At 40.6% G+C, this 22,406-nt stretch overlaps 1 protein-coding gene across 4 annotated transcripts in view; it reads left to right on the forward strand.

Moving 5' to 3' along the window:
* PDE7B (phosphodiesterase 7B) overlaps nt 1–22,406 on the forward strand; it is a 343,532-nt gene that overhangs the window by 247,809 nt on the left and 73,317 nt on the right. For all 4 annotated transcript variants that reach the window (XM_002747056.6, XM_078370131.1, XM_008995119.5 and 1 more), the window contains one exon: nt 12,436–12,519. In XM_002747056.6, coding sequence (XP_002747102.1) covers nt 12,436–12,519 — 84 coding nt within the window. The remainder of the gene's footprint in view (nt 1–12,435; nt 12,520–22,406) is intronic.

Consider the following 22,406-nt stretch of genomic DNA (forward strand, 5'->3'; position numbering starts at 1 on the left):
TAAGGACATACCTTGCAAGGTCCAGTTTAATTTTACAGATAAAATACTCCAAAATACACCTCTCTAAAATACACATATTTGTATGTTATATACTTATAAAATTGATGGACAACTAACTATGTGAATGAATAGACCCATGGCCACATGCCATGATCCATTTTCTGCCTTCTCTGTGCAGCCAGGAGAATATTTATGGTGGCTTAGTTCCCTTTTCCAGAGAGGGCCCTGAACACATAGGCCCTAGGAGTGTCTATACCACTGAGTGAGAAAGTCATCTCTGGGCGCAGCAAGCAGAGAGAGAAGTTGGAATGGGAAATGCAATACAAGACTTGGTTTACAGAAAAAGATAAAAACGTTTGTTTGGGGATCTATTAAATGTATAGAACGCCCCAACAGTCTGCTCTCAACAGAGAAGCCAGTGCAATCCTTGAAAAACCTTAGTCAGGTCACGTCGCTTTCTCATTCAAAGTTCTCCTGTCTTCGGTTTTGCTCTAAGTCTCTAAACTATCTGCCATTCCCCTCCTTTCTTAGTCTAGCCTCTTCAGATTGCTATAACAAAATACTGGGTGACTCATAAACAATAGAAATGTATTGCCTGTGGTTCTAGAGGCTGGGAAATACAAGATCAAGATGCCAACAGGTTCTGTGTCTGGGGAAAACATGCTCTCTGCCTCATAAGACAGCACCTTCTGTACGTCCTCTTGTGGTGCAAGGGGACAGCCAGCTCCCTTCCACCTTTTTTATAATTCCATTCATGGAGGGCAGAGCCCTCAAGACTTAATCACTTCCCAAAAAGCCTCAGCTTTTAATACCACCTATTGGAGATTAAATTTCAACATGAATTTTAAAAGAACATGTTCAGACCTACTACCACCTCCTTCTCCACACTTGTTATCTCCTTGCCCTCACCTCCTCACACTCCCACTCTCCCTGCTCCACCATGTTGGCCCCCTTGCTGTTTCCAGAAAGTACCAGGCATGGTCCTTGTTGCCCTGGACTTGCTGTTCCCTGATTCTGAAGGGCTCCTCCCAATCAAGTCTTTGCTCTCAAGTCACCTCTGTGTGGCCTTCTCAGACCCTGCCCTGTTGAAACTGCAGCCTTACCCTACTCGTGCACAGTGCAGTCCACCCAGCACTCCCTCATCCCTTCCCTGCTTATTTCTCCCCATAGCACCTACGTTATTTCCTTATGGAGGACAATTTACATATTGACTTTGTTTATTGTCTGTCTTCCCCCAGTAGAATCTCAGTCCCACAAAGCCAGGCACATTTTATCTGTTTTGTTCACTGCTATATTCCCAGCATCTAGAACAGGGCCTGGCACATAGTCAGCAAACAAAAACATATTTGTGGAATGAATGAATAAACATCTAGTTGGTCTGCAGTCCAAAAGGGAAATTAGAACCAGAGGTATAGACCTAGTCATGCAGACAAGGATGCAATGGGTAATGATACCAGAGAATGGGGCTAGGGGATTTCTATGCATTTTACACACACACATGCTCCACCTACAGCAGTATCTACCTAATTATTTTCCCCAAAACAATCATCTCAGCAGAAACTTGGAAAACATGTTTCATAGACTAATGTATTTGAGAAATGCTATATGGTCTCACTTTCTTGGCTATTCAGTGCATATTAACATATTGAAGGGTCTGAGAATTTCTACAATTAAAAAAATTAATTTTGCTAAAGCTGCATGTTTCCCAATTACATTTGATTGTAACATCCTTTAATTCACATTATGTTTAATTGCATATCAAAGAATGACGTTCTTCCCTTTAAACACACTTTAACACCGACCTAGATTTTTATAACAGTATCAATAGTATGATTTATATGCTCTGTATAGTACAATATAGAATTTATATAACACATTATATGTGTTCTATATTTATATGGTAATATCGATAAGACTATTCTTAAAAACAAAATTTTATTATAAAGTGATTGGAAAAAGCAGTTTTATCCATTTTTACCCATGTGATTTCTTTTGATTCCTACCTTCTGTGAGGTATACAGAGCAGATCCCTACTTAACAAAACCGAAGACTGAATGTAGTCCAGAAGGGGTAGGACTTACCAAGGTCACAGAGGGAATGGATTGTTTTTCATGCCATTGATTTTGTTTTTTACTTTTTGATACAGTTTCAAAATACTATGTATTAATAATACTCATTCTCCCTTAGCAATAGATCATGGCTCTTGGCTCAGCTCAAGACATCTTTAAACAGAGATTGTACCACATTAGTTAAGGGCACAGCCTGCAGAGCCAGTCACCTTAATTTCCAGTCTGTCTTCATACTCAATGGCCATGTCATCTGGGCAAAGTAATTTAACAGCATTGTCTCTTAGAGGATGATATTGAGAACAGCACTGATCTAAGGGAGTTGTGAGGATTACATGAGTTAATTCGAGAAAAGTACCTCAAACTATTACCTAGCACAAAACCAAGCAAGGTTCAATAAATGTTAGCTATGACTCTAGAAATATAAGTTACTGTGTTTAGTAACAGCATTCTATAACGTGGCTAGAATATAATCAATTCAACTACTTCCCGACTGAGTCTAGTTTTTGCCATCCGTTTCCTTTCTGAAAAACAAACAAAAAATGAACACTTGTAGCTTAAAAGAATCCCAAGTGCCATGTTGGCACAGATGCCTGGAATGAAAAACTCCCAAATACTTCCTGGTCCTGAGTGGGCTCCAGCGGTGAGTGTGGTGGTCGCATGGCCCTTCTCTGGTCAGCAGACTTGATGTGGAAGTCTCCTAAGAACAGACTATCTCCTGGGACTTGGAGTATTTCCTATCCGTGATCAGCAACATCTTTTCTTTCAGTATTTGGCAAGTTTGTGCTTGTTCCCGGCCAGAATCAGGAAGTTCAGAAGCACATAAAAATAAACAATACATAAAAACGCTTCTCTCAAATTATTCAAAGTTCAAAAGAAAACAAGAAATTATCCAGTGATATTAGGACTTCGTTGGTATTTTATTTTACTAATCACATTTATTCTCATCGATGTACCCATCTTTTCCTTCCCAGTTAATGCTTTTTTGGCAGGGGCAGGGTTTTTTATTGTACTTTTTTTCTTGAAGTGTATTTAAAGATAGGAAGTCATTAGACAGGTTATCACTATATCATGTAAAAATTTACAGGCGTTTTCATGACATAGACTGTTTTAGCCTCAGTCTATGTCATGAGAATTTATAATATATAAAATTTAGAGGTATTGCTGCACTCAGGGTGACTAAACCAAAATACTTGTGAGTGTGAAGGTGGTACTGTGAGTAATTACGCCAGCCAAGACAACATATGTTCACCTTAAATTAACTTAAATATTTATGTTCTATATTAATAATATATTAATATTTTAGAAATTACTGTTATTTAGGGATTCCGATTATTCTTAAGATCAGCATAATTTTCTTTTTAAGAATGTCATTTCAGTGACCATAATTGACCAACTGCAAGCCAGTACAATAAAATGTTTCTTTTTGAAATTTTACTTATTCAAGATCCATTTAAGTATCAGCTCCTAAATAAAACCTTCCTTGTTCCACAACTCCATGTGATACCCAAAGGACCATCCTTCTCTCTCTCTCTTACTTCAGTCACTCAACTAAATCCAATGGACTTTGTTCAATCACCATTTCACTTGGGCTTCTTCCACACATTCTATCTGGAAACCACTCCCTTGCTCTTGAGGCACTCTCTTTCATGACACAATTCTGCTGCTTTTCCTCCTATCTCTGTGACTGCCCCTTCTGCTTTACAGACTCCTCCTCCTCCAAGTCATTAAATGTTACAGATACTCAAGGCTGGATGCTAGACCTATTCACTTCTCGCATCATTTCCTGGGCAGCTTCATGATGACCCATAGCTTTATTTGATTTACAAATGTGTATCTCCATCCCAGAAATTACCCCTAAACCACAGACCCATATGTCCAACTGTCTACTTATGGTTTTTGCTTTGAAATCTCTTGTGTGTGCACTTCTTTCCACAAAATGGGTCCTTCTAGAATTCTTTTTCCGTGACTTGTACAATCAGTCATCTGCAAGCCAGAAATCTAGAAATGATCCTTGATACTTACCTCTCCCTCAGGCCTCATATGAAATTTCTCACCACATCATGTCAGTTTTACCTCCTAAACATCTCTAAAATCTATTGACTTCCCTCTGCCAGCATCAGCACCCTACTCCAAACTACTGTCTTTTCTCACCTGGACTCTTAAAATGGTCTCCTACCTAGTCATTCTTTACCCCTCCATTCCTTTCTCCATACTGCACCCAAAGTTGTTTTTAATATGCAAACCTGAATGCATTATCGTTCCATTAAAATCATTTCATGACTTTCTCATTGTCTTAGGAATTCTCTTAAGTCATCCTAAGTCTTCTTTAGTCATCCTACATCTGTCAAGTCATCCTTTAGAACTTATCCTACAAAATCCTAATGCTTCTCCAGCCTCATTTTGTACTGTGCCTCACCCTGCCATGTCACACTTGGCTTTGTTATGGTCTCTCTGAAAAGCCATCCTCCTGCCACAGATCCTCTGAATATGTCCCCACAGCATAGATTGCTGCACTCAGGGTGACCATGCAAGGTATGCTCTAAAGCAGAATACTTGTGAGTGCGAAGGTGGCACTATAACTAATTATGCCAGCCAAGACAACAGATGTTCACCTTAAATTAACTCCTGTTCATTTACCAGCTCTCAGATGAACATTATCCCTTAAGGGAACCTCACAGCAACCTCTCTAGCAGGCTGACGCATATTGTAACTTTTACAACACAATATAACTCTCTTTTGTTCCTGGAAAAATTTACATATACAGGAAGAGAGAGAAGGAAGAAGAAGAGAGAGTAGGCTACAGAGAAAATGGACACTCAAAACGGGGAGTTAGGACACTCAACAGAACGGAAGAACATCTTTTCCTAATGACATTCGTTTCTGAAAAGAGCATTATTAATTTAAATCATTGGCCTATACTCAGAGAAATCTGCTTACTGGAGACACATGTAAGAGTTTAAGTCAAATCTTCAATCATCAATCTAGGAGAAGCCCTTTTAAATGTACAAATTATATTTCATTTTAAAATTCAACAGTAAATTATTTTCTTTCAATTCTAATGAGAACACTTTACAGAATTGCTAGGGAGCCATTTAAACCCAGACATTTTCAAGTTACTCATCCATATGAAATCATAAAGCCTCACAATGCTTGAGAGAGGAACCCAAACCCAAATATTTCAGTATCATTGCAAGTGAGACTTCTCCTAGCTTATACCATATCGACTCACTTATGTGACTCCCTTCTAGATTGTTAATTATCTGAGTGCCGAGAGAACATCTTAGGAGCTTTTGCATTTCCCTTTTCCTCACCTACTTTTCAACACTTTGCATAATGTTTTGCATAAGCATTTGTTGAAATGAACTGAATTAGTCTAGGATCCCCTCTGAGCCTGCCCTAGAACTGGCTCCTTTACTGACTCCCACACCTAAATGTTCTACTGACCTGCAAGACACCTACACGTCCCAGTGGAGTCTGCATCTCCCAATAGTCTAACCTGCAGCACTGGGGGTTCACAGATCCCAATCTGTGGTCCACAGCACACCTATTGTCCTGGGCTTATAATGTTGCTGTGAAGAAGCACCAGGATAAATGTTCGGCTCTCCTCAGGACGTGGTTTTGGTGCTCACTTTTTTTAACCCTCGCATGTCCAGCAGAGAGAGAAGAAACAAACCCCGGGAAGACCAAAGGGACCTGTGAATTACATCATGCATAGTCATCCCTGGTCTCTGTTGTGGAGAATGGAGACGCTGGTCACGAGCAGGAGTGCTTTAGAGAGCAAGGGCTTCCAAGGGCAGCTGGCCTGGAATCCCAATATGGTCACTTTATAAGCTCTCTGTGCTCCTCGGGACAGTGGGGATGATATACACACCTACATCTGGGGTTTGTTACGAGGACTAAAGGCACCTGTACACATAAAGCGCTTCAAACAGATCCTGACACTTAGAAAATCCTCCTAAAAACACCGACAATCAAGGAGCCAGGGTGGGGGCGGGGCAGAAAGGAACTCAGAATATCGGAATGGTAACTAAGTAAGAGCCCTAGCTACTGGTATTTGAGTGCAAACTGTGTGCCAGGCACTGTGCTAAGCACTTTATATACAATGCACTTCTAAAAAACAACAAACTTTGCTTTGTTGAGATTCTGAAGATGAAAAGTATTATCCCAGAAATACATCAACAATGCGAAATCTTCCTCCCACTGTGTCTTTGTTACTGAAGGCAGATCCAGATCACCTAAGTCCCCAGGGTCACTCTTCAAGTTGTTCTCCTTTTACCCAAACTTTGTAAGAAGACATGTCTTTGTGTTCTTTTAAGTTCTTTTACAGCCTCTTAAAGTTCTCCTTAGGCATTCCTGCTGCTTCTTGTTCAATATCTTTTTTTATGAGACTCCTGTGTTTCTGGTGATTGAAGCTTACTTTTTTCTCATTTTCCCTCTGAAAAACTATCAAGCTCAAAAATGAGGATAGCTCTTGTTGACACTAGTCGGAGTAAAATCCTGCCTTACCTTCTTTAGAAAATAAACACACTACCATTTATATATTCACTTTTGCAGCGTTCAGATCCAAAATGCAATTTGTCACAAAGTAATCATTCTAAGCTAAAGAGGCAAGGCAGTACAGTATAGTTTGGCAACTCTAATTTGGTTAAATTTTCGTTTTCTCTGATTTTGAGGGAAAAATCAAGATATTTTTTAGCAGAGAAGAAAACATTTTTTCACATATAAAGAAAACTGTATTTCATTCCTTTTGTCAAAAAATGTGATTTCTGGATGACTAACTCCTGGTTTGCCTCTTTTCTACATACAAAGCTCTCTCACCAACAGCCCAGGAATAGTCAGCTAGTGAAACAGACCAGTGGACAGGAAGCCTCCTATTTAGCCAGTTCAGCACATGGTCCTTAGTGACCAGACAGGCCCAGCCTCACTCAATAAAGTGGAAGATTGAACATCCACAGGGGGAGAAATTTGGGTCTAGTCAACCATCTTGGGGCCCTCCTGTAAGATCACGGTACTCAGAACAATCGTCTCTGCCTGAGTTACCTGGACTGGCTGCTTGTGCTATCCCATAAATCCATGGAGTGCTTACATTGCACAACCTTCCTCCTCTCTTTTAGGCCAGATAAACATCTTAGGAGAAATCGTTCACTTAGTTAATTTGGAGAGTAGTTAGCTGAAATAAACAAAGCTTCCAGCTGAGGCATGCAGTATGGTGAAAGTTCTTGTCTGAGATTTGGGATCTGGGTTTTCTCTGTCTTTATTTTGCAAGTGGTAGCAGTGACATGAATTAGTAATGTGCTCAGCTAGCTCAAAGAAATACCTTTAGTGAGAGCTGCTTCTTTCCCACCATATCTGGGCTGTGCTGCAACTTCCTCTTTTTGACACCAGCCCTATCTCGTCTTCCTCGTTCCTTAGTGACCCTCCTGCTATGACTCTCTGGCCTATGTTCCATGCAACCTGTTTATGCCAAGAACATCACTATCTTCTTCATTCATCTCAGATGCCATGGGAGCACAGATGCTCTGTCCCTCTCTGACACCTTTTCCTCACACCCTGAAATGACCTTGACACAACACAATGGGGGCCAGAGTCTGGTTCTTGTCACATGGCCCATGTTTCAGCGACTGGAAGTTGTCATCACCGTCAGAGTCTCCATCCTCTTTGCCAGTTACATAAGAGGCCACATAGACGTCTGCTCCCTAGCACAAGCTTTTATTAACCAGAGGCAGTACGAGTACCTCTTGCCAAATAAGCAAGAGGTCCATTCCGGAGCCATGACCCCAGGGAGGGTGAGGGGCTGTCATCGGGTCAAGGCTCCTGGGGCAATTCGGCTTAGCTCTGGGCCTGTTTGCAGCCTTCAGTCCAGGGGACGACATGTTATGTTGTCAGCCTGAAGGAGCAAAAAAGAAGCAGCCCTTTCAAAATCAGAATGCCCCTGCTGTTTGTTTCCTTTTGGAACACAATAAGAACAGACTGGGGACATGACTCTAGGCTGTCAACGCTTCCTACCAGCTTCCACAGCACCTTTCATTTGCCAGAAGAGAAAAAAAAACAAGCTGCTTAAGTTAAACAAGGGTTTAATGAATAGTCAAAATAATTGTTTAGTTTGGATATAAGGCCTTAGGTAAATAGATGATTGCCTGAGACCCTGGGCCAGGAAAAGCAGCTCGGCAGGACACCGCTTGTTCTGTCCCTCGGACAACAGCCCAGTGGCCTCTGCTCCTCTGAGGACTGTTGTTACTCAGTTAATTCTCTCTTCCCACCAGTATTAAAGCAATTTAGTATCAGAATGGGCTCCTCAAGGCAGGGAGAAGGAAAGAAAACTTTCTATATTCGAAATGTACAGTTAAAGCATAAATCTTACTGCATGAGCGCTTCCATTAAATAGAATGCTTAAGATCAGGAAAGTCTGCTTTGTTTGTATTGAATTGTTTTTATGTTATGAAATCTCTCAGATGCATTGTTAGCATGATTACAGTTATCCTGCCTCCTGCTTTACTAGTATTTTTAACATGGTTTCATCCTTTAGAAAATGATTATTCACTACACTAAATGGGTATTGTTAGGTTTCTGAGGAATCAGCTTCTCAAAGTGCAATTGTAGTTATGGACAGTGTCAGCACTGAAATGGAATCTTCCAGGTATGGTTTCCTTATTTGTTATTGCTGATTTGTTTGGGTTTGTTTGCTTGTTTAGGTATCTTTGCTCTCATCTGTCTCTTCTTCCCAAAAGTAGGATGCAATGTGAAAATGTGTTGCCAGCTAATTTCAGTTCTGCTGATGGATAGTTTTAATAATTGCGTTCTTACTTGAAAGTAATAGATTCCTTGATGATCCAGAACGGATTTGGTTGTTGTACTTAAACAGCCCATTTCCACTGAACTGCTCTTTGACTGAACCTTGAACTCATCAAGGGAGTGGGATTCTCCTGGTATTCTTTTTCTGCAAATCATGATGACTGTATATTCGGTTTATTGGCAAACAGCAATCAAAGCATGTGTTATGTAAGAAAAATTGAATGCTGATCTGTTTAAATAATTTTTCATCTTAATACTTTAGGAGAGTGGTTAAGAACATGAGGTTTCAAGTCAGTTCTGAGTTTAAACACAAGGTCTGCATTTACTAGCTCTATGAGCCCAAACAAATCATCAAATTTCCATTGGCTTTGTTTCCTCATCTGCAAAACAGACAAATAATAATACCTACTTTGGGTTGTTGGGTTGATGATGTGAGATAATACGTGTAAAATGCTGCACAGTGTAAGTATTCAATGAATGTTAAATACCACATTTTCACATACCTTATAATTTCCTTACAACTCTGTAATGTCGACAGAAGTGCTATGATTTATGCAATTTAAATATTAGACAACTGGACTTCAAAGTCATCATTGTCTTATACAAGGTTACCCAAAATGGCAAAATGCTGGTCCTCTCAGTACAGGAGCCCCCAAGTTCCCAGTGTGTTGCCCTCCCTTCATCCATTCGGCCACAGGGTACTCTTCCTCAGTTTCCCTAAATCTAAAACCTTACATGATAATGGGCCTCCTCTGCCTTAGACTCTCAGGTGGGCACCAGGAGGACTCCTGTCACAGGCGTTAAAACATTCGTCAATATTACATAGACATTTTCTGGGGAAATGATAGCCTCATAACTGCAAAGTCAAGAAGAACTCTTTGGTAATGCTGAGAAGAAAATACTAATGGAGAAGTGATTTCCAGAAGGTGAACTGGAAGGAGCCCATGAGATTACAGCAACAGGTCAGCACATCCACAAGCCCAGCCAGCTTTGTAGACAAAATGTGTACAGTCTCCTCCATGCATCGTTTTTACTGTGTATGTTCCTCTTCTTACCATTATAAAACATAAATTTATCTAAAGTCAGCAAGTCTGTTATATCCTTTTATCTGTCCTACATGCAAGAGTGGCCAAGTGCCTGGAGCAAGGCTAGCCTTTTAACATGCTGTATTTTCTCAATTGATATCAAAACTACAACTTCTTTTATGTGAGGATCTAAGATTTTCATTTCTTTATTCATTTTAAAAAGTATGCAGGTCTACACCTACATACTCCATAAGGTGTGTGTTTCTTTCTTTTTTTGAGACAGAATTTCACTCTTGTTGCCCAGGCTGGAGTGCAATGGTGCAATCTCAGTTCACCACCACCTCCACCTCCTAGATTCAAGTGATTCTCCTGCCTCAGCCTCCCAAGTAGCTGGGATTACAGGCATGCGCTACCCCACCTAGCAGGTTTTGTAATTTTTTTAGTAGGGATGGGGTTTCTTCATGTTGGTCAGGCTGGTCTTGAACTCCTAACCTCAGGTGATCCACCCACCTCAGCCTCCCAAAATGCTGGGATTACAGGTGTGAGTCACCCTGCCCAGTCAAGGTGTGTGTTTCAAAACATAAGCTTAGAGACCAATGGTACTGCAAACAGAACTTTCCCTATGATGTCTAACAGCCTAGATTTAAGTGCTAGTCCTGGTGATTATAAGCTGAAAGCACCATAAACGTAGCTGAATTAAAGTCCATAAATATTTACTGTCTCAGGACTTTAAGGGGCTTGCATCCTTACCTGGAATTACAGAGCAAATAGTAGTCCTTCACAACCATTCTCTGAGCCTCTATTTTCTCACTTAGAAATTAAAGAGAATAATGGTTCCTCTCACAGGGTTATGAAGATCCAGTGAGAAAAACAAGAAAATAAATCTATTGTGATGTTGTGAACGTGCTCTGTAAACACAGGGTGTTCAAGACAACTGCTGAGAAGAGAGAAACACTTCAACTCTTCTTGGTAGCTTTCCTTCAACTATTGACCAGCCACCCCATAACAAAATGCATAAGTACATTTTCTTAAAGCTAACAGCATTACCCTCATTAAGGGAAGTTTATATTCAAACCCATAAATATACTTTTCCATCTATTTCCTATTCCTCTCACTTTGGTTTATAACATTTATGCATAAATTACAATATTCTTTCATATCAATATGGCAATGTAATATCAGATTATATGAAGCATTAAAGAAGGCACCAATATAAAATTCAAAGCAGAGAACAGCCCAAGAGCTCATGGCTTGCATTTTACAAGCCCAAGTACACTCAAGGCCCATCTGTGAGGGACGTTTTAAGCACATCAGTTGCATGAGTTGCAGCTGACGGGGATCTCACCCAGGCCCTGAGTAACTCCAGGAACTAGGAAAGGAGGAGAGAAGATTGTTCTGCTTTTCAGCTCCCAGGCTGGGGCCCCAGTGCCACCTTAGTTTGGGGAAAAGGTGATTTATGGGAGTGTACCCGTTACTACTGGAATTGAAACCTTCCCTGATTCAGTTCTTCCAGAGATAGATTGTGTCTCATGTATTTCTACCTCTGCTCTGATTCCTTATGCTATTTAATAACTAGTGAATTTGGTCTTTATTTCTACTCCTGTCCACAGAGAACATTCACTTAGAATCCAGTAAGTACCAGACAGCATTCAAAGTGCTATGGAGAAATGCAAATAACATGATATGCATGATTCCTGCTTTGCAGGAGTTGAGAAGGAAGTAAACCAGCATTTATTGCCAGGCAGTGAGTATTATTTTAGGTTCTCTGACAAGGACACTTCGAAGTGGGTCTTAACTTCATTTTATAAATGAGGCGTCTGAGGCTCAGAGAAATACATCTGCCAAGATCACACAGGTAGCGAGCGTCTGGGCCAGTTTTCTCCAAGGCCTACCTTGTTCTAAAGTCCATGCTCTTTCCACTCTAATCCATTACCTCCCCTAGTCAGAAAGGCAGGACACACACCAAAAAGGAAAGCGAACACAGATATTAAATATTAAAGAAAACCTACAAATAAATAAGTCCTGGAAACTCTACAGACTGTCCTATATGCAAGAGTGGCCAAGTGCCTGGAGCAAGGCTAGCCTTTGAACTGATTCTAAAGCCCATCAATGATACACTCTGGAAACAAGGAAGGTGGATGCCAGAGAACAATTATGCTGGAACTGAGAGAAATTACAGTCTGGGTGATTAACACTTCTAAGAACGAAAGCTACAGTGCAACCTGCCATTTGTCCTTCCGGATTCAGAGGCTTTGTCTTTGTGATCCTGGGAAGCATAAAAAGACTATGGAACTTTGTAAGTTGCTGTGATTTTCAGAGACCCGTCTTCCAAGCACATGCAAGAGACCAGTGGTTCCTTGTTAGCGTATTGCCAACTTCATTACACTTGGTGTTAAATATCCCTTTCCACATATCACTCTCATCAGCATGGTGAAAGGGAATCATTTTTCTCCTGACATCTGGGGTTGGTTTCACAGAGGATTTACAGGGGAAAAGTGAACACACGTGGCAATGTTTTCAAGCCTTTGTTTGGATTTTCTGTTTTCTAGGAGATGTACGACTAAGGGGTCAGTCGGGGTTTCCTGCTGAACGCCGCGGCTCCTACCCATTCATTGACTTCCGCCTACTTAACAGTGAGTAATCAAGTGTACCTGGAAAGGAACAAACGTTTTCTTCAAAAAGAAAAAAAATATCCTCATTTCCCTCTGAACTTCAAAACCTTCCGGGGTCTGCCGTCCTTCCTGAATCTCTCTTCTGCCAACTGGAACTTAACCCTTTGTCTTTGAATTTCCTCACAAGTGAAGTAATTCTGGCTCTGCCCTACCTCTCAGAGCTTCAGTGAGGGTCAAATGAGATCAGGTCAGCATTAAAAGTATAAATCTCCAGTCGGGCGTTTTGGCTCCCGCCTGTAATCCCAGCACTTTGGGAGGCCAAGGCAGGAGGATTGCTTGAGCTCAGAAGTTTGAGACCAGCCTAGGCAACATAGTGAGACCTTATCTTCATAAAAAATCAAAAAATTAGCTGGGCATGGTGGCACATGCCTCTAGTCCCAGCTACTTGGGGGCTGAGGTGAGAGGACAGCTTGATCCCAGGAAGGTGAGGCTGCAGTGAGCCAAGAATGCACCACTGCCCTCCAGCCTGTCTCAAAATTTTTTTTTATAAGAAGTCTCAAAAACTGTGATGCCCTATACAGGGAAGCTACTATTTTCATTATCTAGTGCATTCTTTCTACCTTCAGCCAGAACTAGACTTGGTGAGATTCCGTTTTCTTTTTAAAAACCCCACAGGGAAACTTCTACAGTAGCCCTTAGTAACCTACCTGTTATGGAATTCTCATTTCTTTATCTAATGTATATCCTCAAGGTATATTCTTACATTCCTGGTAAAACTCTTCACCATGGCCAAATCCAAAGCACTTGCTGCTTTCTCCCTTGAACCTTACAAGTTCATGGGCTTCTACCTTCCCCTCCATAAACTACTCCTTGTCGGGAGTTTTGCTCAACCTTTGGTCCATAATTATTTGTTCCTTTGCAAACCCAAACCAGTGACTGGTCATCTCTCCAGATTTCATGTCTTATAACTATCATAATCATCCTTCACTTTAGACTTGTCAGGGAGGTGGAAGAGAAAGTGGATAAATTTCACAATTTGCTCCAAGGTTTTCAGTGTTTGGTTCTCATATCACTTCCCATCTATAAATTTCAAAGTGCTGGATTATACCCATAGAACATTACTTTCCTTTGACATAAATACTCTCAGCTAAAGAGGTAATTTGATTTACTTCAACCCCTGGAAATTACTAGGAGGAATTAGAACTTGTTATTTCTGATCCTTCAATCTTTGAAAGACCAATAGGAGGTGTCCATGTTTGTGCTTCTCCTGGCTTGTTAACCTCCCATATCAATGCACAATGTCTGTTTTGTTTGTTCGTTTTGGGGTTTTTTTTTTTTTTTTTTTTTTTTTTTGCACTTTCAGGGACACAGAGACTTGAGGTAATTCTTTCCACAGTAGAGATAACCGTCACTACCCAGACCCTCAAAAATGCTTTTTCGAAGACAGAGTTGAACCATTAGACCAATGCAATATGGGATATGGCCTGTGGGAGCTCTAATGGTCTTTCTGACCTTTCTTATGACCCTGAATAAGCTGTCCCAGCTACCCACAGAAGTTACAATTTCGACAGTCTCTAGACTAAATGGATTTCCAGGTCCTAGGCTTGTGGTTTCTCTAAGTAGGACAAGAATAAGCAAGGGGTTCCATTTCTCTGTTTCATATAGACCAGAACTCTCCGACAGCATCCCATTTTGAAAGTCAGAGGGAGAAAACAGCCAAAAGGCCTCTTTCCAATAGTAGATGAATGTCAGTTCATGATTTATCATATGAACCAAAAAGGAATTAGGAAAATAAGGGGATATTTCTGTGTATAACTCCAGTTTCCAATGATTATTTTAAAACTTTAATCCCAGTGTCCATAAGCAACTTTACTGCTGCTGGTAGTTATCTTTGCAGGTGGGACAGTGGAATATCTATCTATATTATAGAATTCTGTAACACTTTTTTCTTTTTTTTTTTAACAATTTGCAATCTGAAAAACAACTGCAAAAATAAATAACATTTAAAGAGAAACTCATTGTAGAATTTTTTTTTTTTGAGATGGAGCTTTGCTCTTGTTGTCCAGGCTGAAGTGCAATGGCATGATCTCAGCTCACTGCAACCTCCGCCTCCTGGGCTCAAGCAATTGTCCTGCCTCAGCCTCCTGAGTAGCTGGGATTACAGGTGCCAGCCACCACACCCGGCTAATTTTGTATTTTTAGTAGAGACAGGGTTTCTCCATGTTGGTCAGGCTGGTCTTGAACTCCTGACCACAGGTGATCCCCTCGCCTTGGCCTCCCAAAATGCTGGGATTACAGGCATGAGCCATCACACCCAGCCTGCAGATAATATTTCAGTGTTATAGTGTGCAACATGTAAGAGATCATCTGCCAGCAACTGCTTTCCTATTTCCCCTCTGCTGGAGATCCTCCAGGACTTCTGAGTGTCTGGGCTCAACCTCAGCCTTATTTCCCTGGCCCTGGATGCTTCGTGCCCCTCCACCCCCATTTCACCCCACTTGGTGCTCACAATCCTCCACTCATCAGGTGACAGTGTTGGCCATCCACCCTGAAATTCCCTTTAGGCTCTCCTCAGCATCCATTCCAGATAACTCTTTCACTCGTGTCTCCTCTGTAACATATTGCAGAGGCAATATTAATTTTCCTTTAGTATATTTTGCTTTATATGTTGTCTCCAGTTTTATATATCAAATACACCCCCAAATAGACTATAAGATGCTAGAGATAATTGCTACTGATCACTTACTAACTATAGTTAACTTACCAATTATTAAAGGGTCTCCTCAAAAACATCATACTAAATAACTATGAATGTTAATTCCCCTTGTATTTAACTGAGCAACACAGATAGGAATGAAGACCTCTAAGATTTTCTTTTATTTATGATACTATTTACCTCTCAGTATAATGTACCATATATATACCCCATTGGTGAGTGGACACTAGAACAGATAATGTGACTGTGGTCCCCCTCCACGGTCCCTAACTTAGTTTGCAATTACAGCGGTTTCTCACCATGGAGCAAAGGGGTATGAACATCTGTGTTATGCACAGTCACATCAGGTATATGTGTCAGATCTCCTACTATTCAGATACTGTCTGTTTAATTCTCCTTAATATCATTTACGTCCTTGTGTGGTTTGCCTGAGTTGTTAGTGTGTACTTTATGCCTAAAGGGAAACATCTTGGGACATTTGGGGATTTTCTCCTAGAACTTCCTTTTGACCATCTCATTCCTATTCTACGCTAAAAGTGCTGAACTAGTTCAAAGTGGTTCTTTAGATCGCTTACCTTAATTCTGAGTCAGATCTTTCCCAGTGCAGGCACAGACCCCAAACTTCATTTTCCTTGGGTGCTTGCAGTTTTGTTCTCTCTCCCACGGCAAAATCTAATCTAGGATTTTTTTTAAAACCATGTATAGGAAAAACCACATCACCATAGCCATCACTCCCCAGCTTTGCATCACTGCAGCCTGCCTTCCAAAATGCTTAGCAAAACCCACACAACTGCCATCCCCTTTCCAAAGTGTCACTGGGTGGGTGTCCCTTTTCCACCCACCTCGGTATATGTATTGAATCACTGGAGCACACAAGAGCAGAAATGTATACTAAATAGTGAGGCCCATGCATTTCCTCATTGGTCCCATTAGTCACAGCCCCTGTCTGTCACAGGAGGGTGGGGGACATCAGAATTAAAATCCAAAATTACTTGTCTTCAACCAGAACAAAGTTTCTAGACATTAAAATAGATAACTAGAATAGAAGTGGACAAATGACTAGACACCAAATCTATCCCCTTCTCCTGCCTATTTTGGTTAAGAAAATTTTACTGAGATATTGCCATGCCCATTTGTTTATATGACAACTATGACTGCTGTCACTGAAACAATGGCAAAGTAGTTACAATAGAAACTGTGTAGTCCGCAACTCCTCCCTGCCACAAATCCCAAAATATTCACCCTATGGCCTTTATAGAACAAGGTTGCCAACCCCTAACTTAGATTTTTTAAAACAGATTTAAGACCACAAGCACATTCAGTCCAGTCTGTTTATCTTTGTTTATGTCTTTTTTTTTCTGTTAAATTTCCAGTGCCATCACTTTACTTTCAAGAATGGACTCACATTGAGTAAATTTTTATGAACAGAAGTATACACAGAGAGGAAACCTCTATTTAAATTCCAATTTAAAATTAAAATTTCTAATTGTACATTCTTCTGGAAGAGGTTATTTTTGCATGGAGGGGAAGCACATATTTGGGGCTGGGGGAAACACAGGACTACCATGTTCATGTACCTGTTATTTGCATATAAGGTGACTGTTGGTTTGCGTGGCATAGTCCTAGTGTGTACATGTTGTTCAGGAGTATTTATTAATAGTGCTGTCCTTCATTCCCAGAGTGTCCTGATTTGAACACTGAATTTCAAGGCCGACTGCTTATATAGGTTTTCCCACAAAAGAGTACTTCAATTTAATGTCTCTCAAAGATCACATGTAGAAATGGGTTTAAAAGATCTATTGTATAATTTAAAAGATCTATGTTTATAGTTAATAACAAATGTATACTTGGAAAAATTGCTAGCAGAGTAGGTTTTAAAGGATCTCATTACAAAAAAATAAGTATGTGAGGTATATTTAGCTTTACTTAGCCATTTCACATTGTGTGTGTGTTTCTATCTATATATACAACATATTTTAAGATCTATATAGATATATCTATCTATATATTAAGATCTATATAGATATATCTATATAGATAGATCTTAAAATATGTTGTATACCACAAATAAGTACAATTTTTGCCAGTTAAAAATAATATCATGTGCATTTCTGGAATAAAGATTTAAAAATCGCTTTCATAAGAGATCCATCCAGATCAGTAGAAATACAGGACTCATTAAAGGCTAATTTCATTTCCTGTTTCTATTTTACACAATTTAGAAGAGAGGCATCTCTATGAACTTCTTGAAGCTTCTCTGGATAAGTAGCAGGAAACTGTGGCCTCAGCACCATTTGTGTGGGACACAGGAAAAACAGATCTTCAAAAACTATCGTTACTTTTATCCCTAAGCATAGAGAGCCAAAACAGAGGAAAAAGGGGGACAGTTGTTTTGATTGCAGATGAGGTGCTAACACAGAAGACTGGAGGGATGGGAAAGTAACGGCTGTATTCTCCCAGTGTTGACTTCCCATAGATTTATTTCATTTGCTAATTCTGTTTGCCGGGGAGAAACAAAGGAGGAAAAAAACATAGAGAAGAGTGTTCCGAGACTTGTGGACCCAGAAGGGAGAGTCGCGAAGCAATTACAACCTTCTGCAGAGCAGGCAGCCCCGTCTGCAGCTCGGTCTCCTGATTTAATATAATCAGCAGCCTGAGTAGATAATGACTAGGTTGAGATGTTCCCGTGGCAACCATCTCAGAGCAACACGAGTGATTTCCACACTGGCTCGGCAGAGGAAGTGACATACAAAGAAAACATGCTCCGGGACTGTGGCGCTTGAGGGAAAGAAACAGCTTCAGCCTGAGGTTTTAGGGCACCAAGTAATTGCTGCTACAGAGAACCCAGAGCTCCAGACCAGCCCCTGGGCTTTGCAGTAGTAGGTTAATTGGCTATTTGGCTTTTTTGTTAATTTGCTAATCTTGATCTTTAAAGCTCTATTCCTTCAGACTTGCCTCTCCTGTCAGGGTCATCTTAACTGCACAAGCATGAGGTCATTTTAGTAGAGCTACAAAAATATTTTCCTTTACTTATTATTTCCCAAATGGAACCAATAGATACAGACATATATATTTTTTAAGTTTTTTATGAAGAAGTGACCCAGAGACTCAAATATTTTTTTAAAGCTGTCATCTAAAACATTATACCCTGTAGCCTTCTTTCTCTGACATATAAAACACACTCTCAGTGAAGGACTGTTGACCAAAAGCCACCCAGCATGCTGGAAACCATCTGGCCCTAAGTGATAGCCCCATCTTAAAGATGGAAGGACTGTTTGCTCCCAGGCTTCATTTCCTAGGAGAGAATTCTTCACAGACAGATACAGCCTTTTAGTAACCTTACAGATAACTTTTTTCTGTCACCTATAAGAACTACACAAAATGCCAAGAACCCAAACTAAAATGTCATTGGATGATTGGAATTCAGTCACACTGAGAAGATGCTATTCCACTGCCCTCCCTATGTTCCCCAAGCAGAGAAGGGAAGTGTCTGCTGCGACTTGTTCAGACTTCTCCTCACACTTGTGAGTGCCAAGGTAACACCCTACAATTTCAAAGTTCAATATTTACCTTCCTCTAGAAGAAAGGCAAGGCACTGGCTGTGGTCGTGGTGCTTTCTGGCTCAGCTGGATCCTGCTCCATGGGTGCACTCAGGGCTTCTGGCTGCGAGCTTCCAGCACTTCAGCTGCGGAAGTGCCAGGGCAGCAGGATGGTTAGCCACTGAAATGCCACTACACTGCAGAAGACAGAGTTGGTGATGTCCTGACTCTCCCTATGACTGATCCCTCAACGGAGCACCTCCTATGGCAGGCATTGTACCAGTGCTGGAGATACAAAGATGAAGGAGACATGGCCACTGTCCTTGAGGGATTTACAGTAGCAGAAGTTACTGTATTTATAATTTATTTTATAAATAAATTTTGATTTCGTGTGATACATCTAATAATACATGCGTGTATAATAACAGCTTACATAAGAAATATATGCATCTATGGGACAAGAAGGGAACAATTAACTCTGTCTTGGAAATTAAGGAAGGCTTCCCGGGAGGAGTTATAACACAAGCAGATTATGGAAGCAACACTGAAGAAAAAGAGGGCTGTATGCTAGGCCAACTGTTAAGGCCATTATAAAATATGCTTTAAGACTAAGAAACCAGGAAAATATTGTGAGCAAGTCTATTCAACTAGATAAAAGTGTTATTGAAAGACAAGGTATTCTAGTGGGATCCAAGCAAAGAAGTCAGGAAAGATTATTCAAAATACCCCTGAGAAAAAAACATTCAAAAAGAAGCTGTTTTCACCTTTTACAGCTAAAAGTGAAAACAGCCATTGCCTTCTGTTAACCTGCCTGACATCATTTAATGGATTACTTTTTATCTGAGGGATGAAAAATAGAAAACTGAGTTAGGGAGCCCAGTACTTCCTAACCCAGTTAGGGTTTTCATTCATTCATTCAACAAACAGAACTCCTACTCTATGCCAAGAAGGCCATGAAACCAAGGTACTCTGAGCCATACCAACTGCCACAGGACTGAGATAGCCTTTGTACGATGGCTACCTTCTGTGTCAGACAGCAGTGGGACTGGGGTCTACCAGAGGCACCAAACAAAGATATCTGAACAATTCCTTTTAAGTCAACAAGGACTGGGGAGATGGAGGGGAAACTTGCGATGTGTTGTATCTGGGCAGAAAATTCTGAGGGCTAGAAAGGAAACTCTGAGATATTCTGCTACCCTCAAAGAGCAAACAATCTCATTACATAGACAAGAAAAATAAACATTACACCGAGTACCATACAGCCGTGAGTAATGATCTAATTCTAAAATAACTGACATAACAATAATCAGAGACAAGAGAAGACAGAGATTACTGAGGTGCCCTGAGCAGAAGAAAGCTTATGTCTTGTGCTGAACCCAGAAAGAGAAGATAGGGTGTTGATTGAGTAATGAATTATCTAGAAGGGAGACTGACCTGCATATGGGGCCATAAAGTCATTAAGTAGGAAGAAAATCCAAAAAGTAGTAAATAAAGTTCATTAAATAGAGAGAAAGGCTTGGAATGCCAAGATAAAGAATTCAAATGTGTTTCATTAAGCAGAAGGTCTCTAGAGAATTTTGAGAAAAAGATGAACAGATAAAACCGTGTTTGAGAAAATTAACTGACCTCCATATGTAGGAGGCACAGGTACAATGAATCCAAAGAAATGTAATCAGGCTGCAGACTGCAATGGCTGTAGAGATGAAAGCCTAAATCCACAGATTTCATATAGAGGAAAACATAAAACTTGAGGATACTGAATATTGGGAGAGCCAGAGGTGGTCTGGCCATCTGAAAAATTGGAGATGAGGTCAACAGTCAGGAAAGTTAGAGGATGAGTTGGGGGAAAGATGGTAAGCTCCACTGGGACAGGTTGAGTTTACAGGAGAAAAGTGGAAATGTCCAGAAGAAAGCTAGAAATAAGGGACTGAAGTGCAGAGGAGATGTCTATTTTGGAAATTCCACTTGGGAATCATAATCATTCATGAGCCATCTGGCCAGAACAGGCATCACGAAGTCAACCAACTACTTTTGTTCAGAGGCCCCTGTATTTTTAGTTTATAATAAGCTTGATTTTGAAAAGCATTACAAGATTGTCCATGAGAAAGCCCACAAAGAAATGAGTTTCCTTTCGTGAGAAACTCTACATTTTCCTCTGCGAGAAACTATTTAGACATTCCAGTTCAGGCACCACCGCACTCCCTCATGATGGATTCTATTGGGTACAAAAGTGGCTTGTGTCAGATCCCAGTGGATTTGCTAACTCACCTGAACACAACATAGAGAAATGGCCGTTTTCTACTATGGCACTTTCTTGAGTGAAACTCTAACCCACTCAGAGTATTTTCAGCATAGTGGCTTCTTTGGATTTCTGGAGACGTTAAACTATAGAGGGAAGCAGAAGTAAATTAAGTTTCTTTTGACTGAAGTTACCCTATGAATCACTGAGCTAAAATGACTTGTTTGTTCAATAAAATGAAATTCAACCTCCTACCCAGAAACAGGCAGAGCATATCTGTTGTGACCTCATTAATAAGCCAGATGCAGGGCTTTCTTCATTGCCATCCCACTTTCAAAGTTTCAGAACATCTAAGGGACTCACTGTGGTCCCCCATTCTACTCTATGTATGAAAAACTACATACAGTAGAAAAACTACAAACAGTAGGTTTTTAAATATCTTTTGCATGTTTCTAAACTGAGATCTCAGGGTTCACACACAAGATCAAAAAAATCTTGTTTTCTTTCTAATTAGCAAACCAAATTGCCTTGGGGCATCTGGGTGGCTTATTACTTTTAAGTAACTTAAGGAAGGAGCCCAGAAGTAATGGAACAAAGTCCCAGGAAGAAAGCAGTCAATGCCACTACACCTAACAGCAGCCACCGTAACAGCTCTAGTCTTAATCCCAGGCACAGGGTGCTCGAGGCCAAGTGTGCACCCCTCTTAGGCAAGGTCCCCAGGCTGCAGGTCTTTTGGAAGCCTGGAAGCACAGGAAGATTGTCGTGAATACTAAAAATAAAAATGAGGCCCTTCACAACTGAACCAGTTACCTCTCTGCTTCTTCTACCATGGTTGCCCCACCCAGAACTCCAAGCTCACTGAGTCATAATCAATAGAAGGAGCCCACAGATATGGTCCAAAGATCATCATCTTGGAAGTTAGACCTGGGTTTGAATCCTACTTATATTGTGAGCTTGAAAAAGATGCCCAAACTACTTAATGTTCACATATATGCAAGGCGATTTAAATTCCATCCTGATTGGGTTGTGGTGAGAAGTCAATGAGATAAATATGCTCAGAAGCTTGCCCTGCCTATAATAGATCCATAATAAATATAGTTGAACTTCGGATGTCCTGTCTCTCTCTGCTGAGTTCACCCCTCTCCAAGCCACCTATTCTCCTAGGAAGCATCTGTTCACGCTTCAAGCCGTGGCCCGATCATTATGACCTTTGTGAAGCTTTCTTTAACCCTCCCAGAGGAGTAACTGATCATTCTCTGCACTCCCACTACATCTCCCAGACAGCATCATCACATTGTAAATGCAACGTCATTGAATCTAACTTTCTGGAGGTAGAGCCCAGGATATTTACAATACATCCTCAGGCAACCTGAAACAACAACCCTGGCTCTGGGCCTTCCAGGAATATTTGGGA

Source organism: Callithrix jacchus, chromosome 4 (genome assembly GCF_049354715.1).
Source record: "Callithrix jacchus isolate 240 chromosome 4, calJac240_pri, whole genome shotgun sequence".
NCBI classification, from domain to species: Eukaryota; Metazoa; Chordata; class Mammalia; order Primates; family Cebidae; genus Callithrix; species Callithrix jacchus.